This window comes from Antrostomus carolinensis, unplaced genomic scaffold, assembly GCF_000700745.2.
Source record: "Antrostomus carolinensis isolate BGI_N321 unplaced genomic scaffold, ASM70074v2 scaffold27728, whole genome shotgun sequence".
Taxonomy (NCBI): Eukaryota; Metazoa; Chordata; class Aves; order Caprimulgiformes; family Caprimulgidae; genus Antrostomus; species Antrostomus carolinensis.
In genome coordinates, this window is record NW_010332743.1 from 1 (window position 1) to 972 (window position 972).

Genomic DNA, 972 nt, shown 5'->3' on the forward strand with positions numbered 1-972 from the left:
AGCATGCCTACCTCTACCACCTGACCAGGAGGGACATCCGCCATAACTTCTCTCCCTATTTCTACATGTTGTACTTAACTGCGGAGAGCAAATGGAGTTTTACCCTTGGGCTCGCAGCTTTCCTGCCCCAGCTGCTTTTGCTCCTGGTTGTGTCCGTAGCATTTTACAGAGACCTTGCCTTCTGTTGTTTCCTACACACTGCTATTTTTGTGAGCTTTAACAAAGTATGCACATCGCAGTACTTTGTCTGGTATCTCTGCCTTTTGCCCCTCGTAATGCCTGGTGTTAAGATGTCCTGGCATCGTGGTGTGCTGCTTCTCTTTCTGTGGTTTGTCGGACAAGGCCTGTGGCTCCCGCCCATCTGGAGTTCAAAGGATATAACACTTTTTTAATTATATGGTTGGCAGGCTTGCTTTTCCTTTTCATTAATACCCTCATAATTGTTCAGATTATTTCCCATTATCAAAAAGAAGCACAAGTTGCAAAAAAACTCAAACAACAGTAATAACAGGCCAAAATCCAGAAGCAGCGATGCTGTCTTTAACAAGGCTTTTCATGTGACCAACCCTTTGTTCAGTGTAAATGTGTGCACATTGCACTGAAGTACGTTGTATATAAATGGTACTTTTTCAGAGCTGTGAGGGTGCCAATTGGCCTTAGTTGCCCTGAGCAGTCCCAGTCCTGCCCTGAACAGTGTCTGCAGGTGTACCTGTAACCTACATGGACCTTGAAACATCTCCAGCACTGCCTCCAGCCCTGTCTCCTGCTGCTCTTGATGGGACTCCCTGGAAGGACCCTGGACCAATTCATCACTTGCCACGTGTAGGGCTGTGAAGGACCCACATCATCTCTGCCTATCATCTCCAGACACAGTGTGACTGCACCCTGGTCAGTGAGGGCATGGCCTGTGCCAGGGTCACCCTCAGCTCCTGCTCATACCCTCCTCGCATGGAGCAGCCCCAATCTTCTTAC

At 48.3% G+C, this 972-nt stretch overlaps 1 protein-coding gene across 1 annotated transcript; it reads left to right on the forward strand.

Moving 5' to 3' along the window:
* Positions 1 to 5: 5 nt before the first annotated feature.
* PIGM (phosphatidylinositol glycan anchor biosynthesis class M) lies at positions 6 to 505 on the forward strand (the record flags this gene model as incomplete). Its single annotated transcript, XM_010173625.1, is given in 2 exon segments — positions 6 to 357; positions 360 to 505. Coding segments are annotated over 2 exon segments (498 nt in total), but the record flags the coding sequence as incomplete, so codon positions are not given.
* Between the last annotated feature and the right edge of the window lie 467 nt (positions 506 to 972).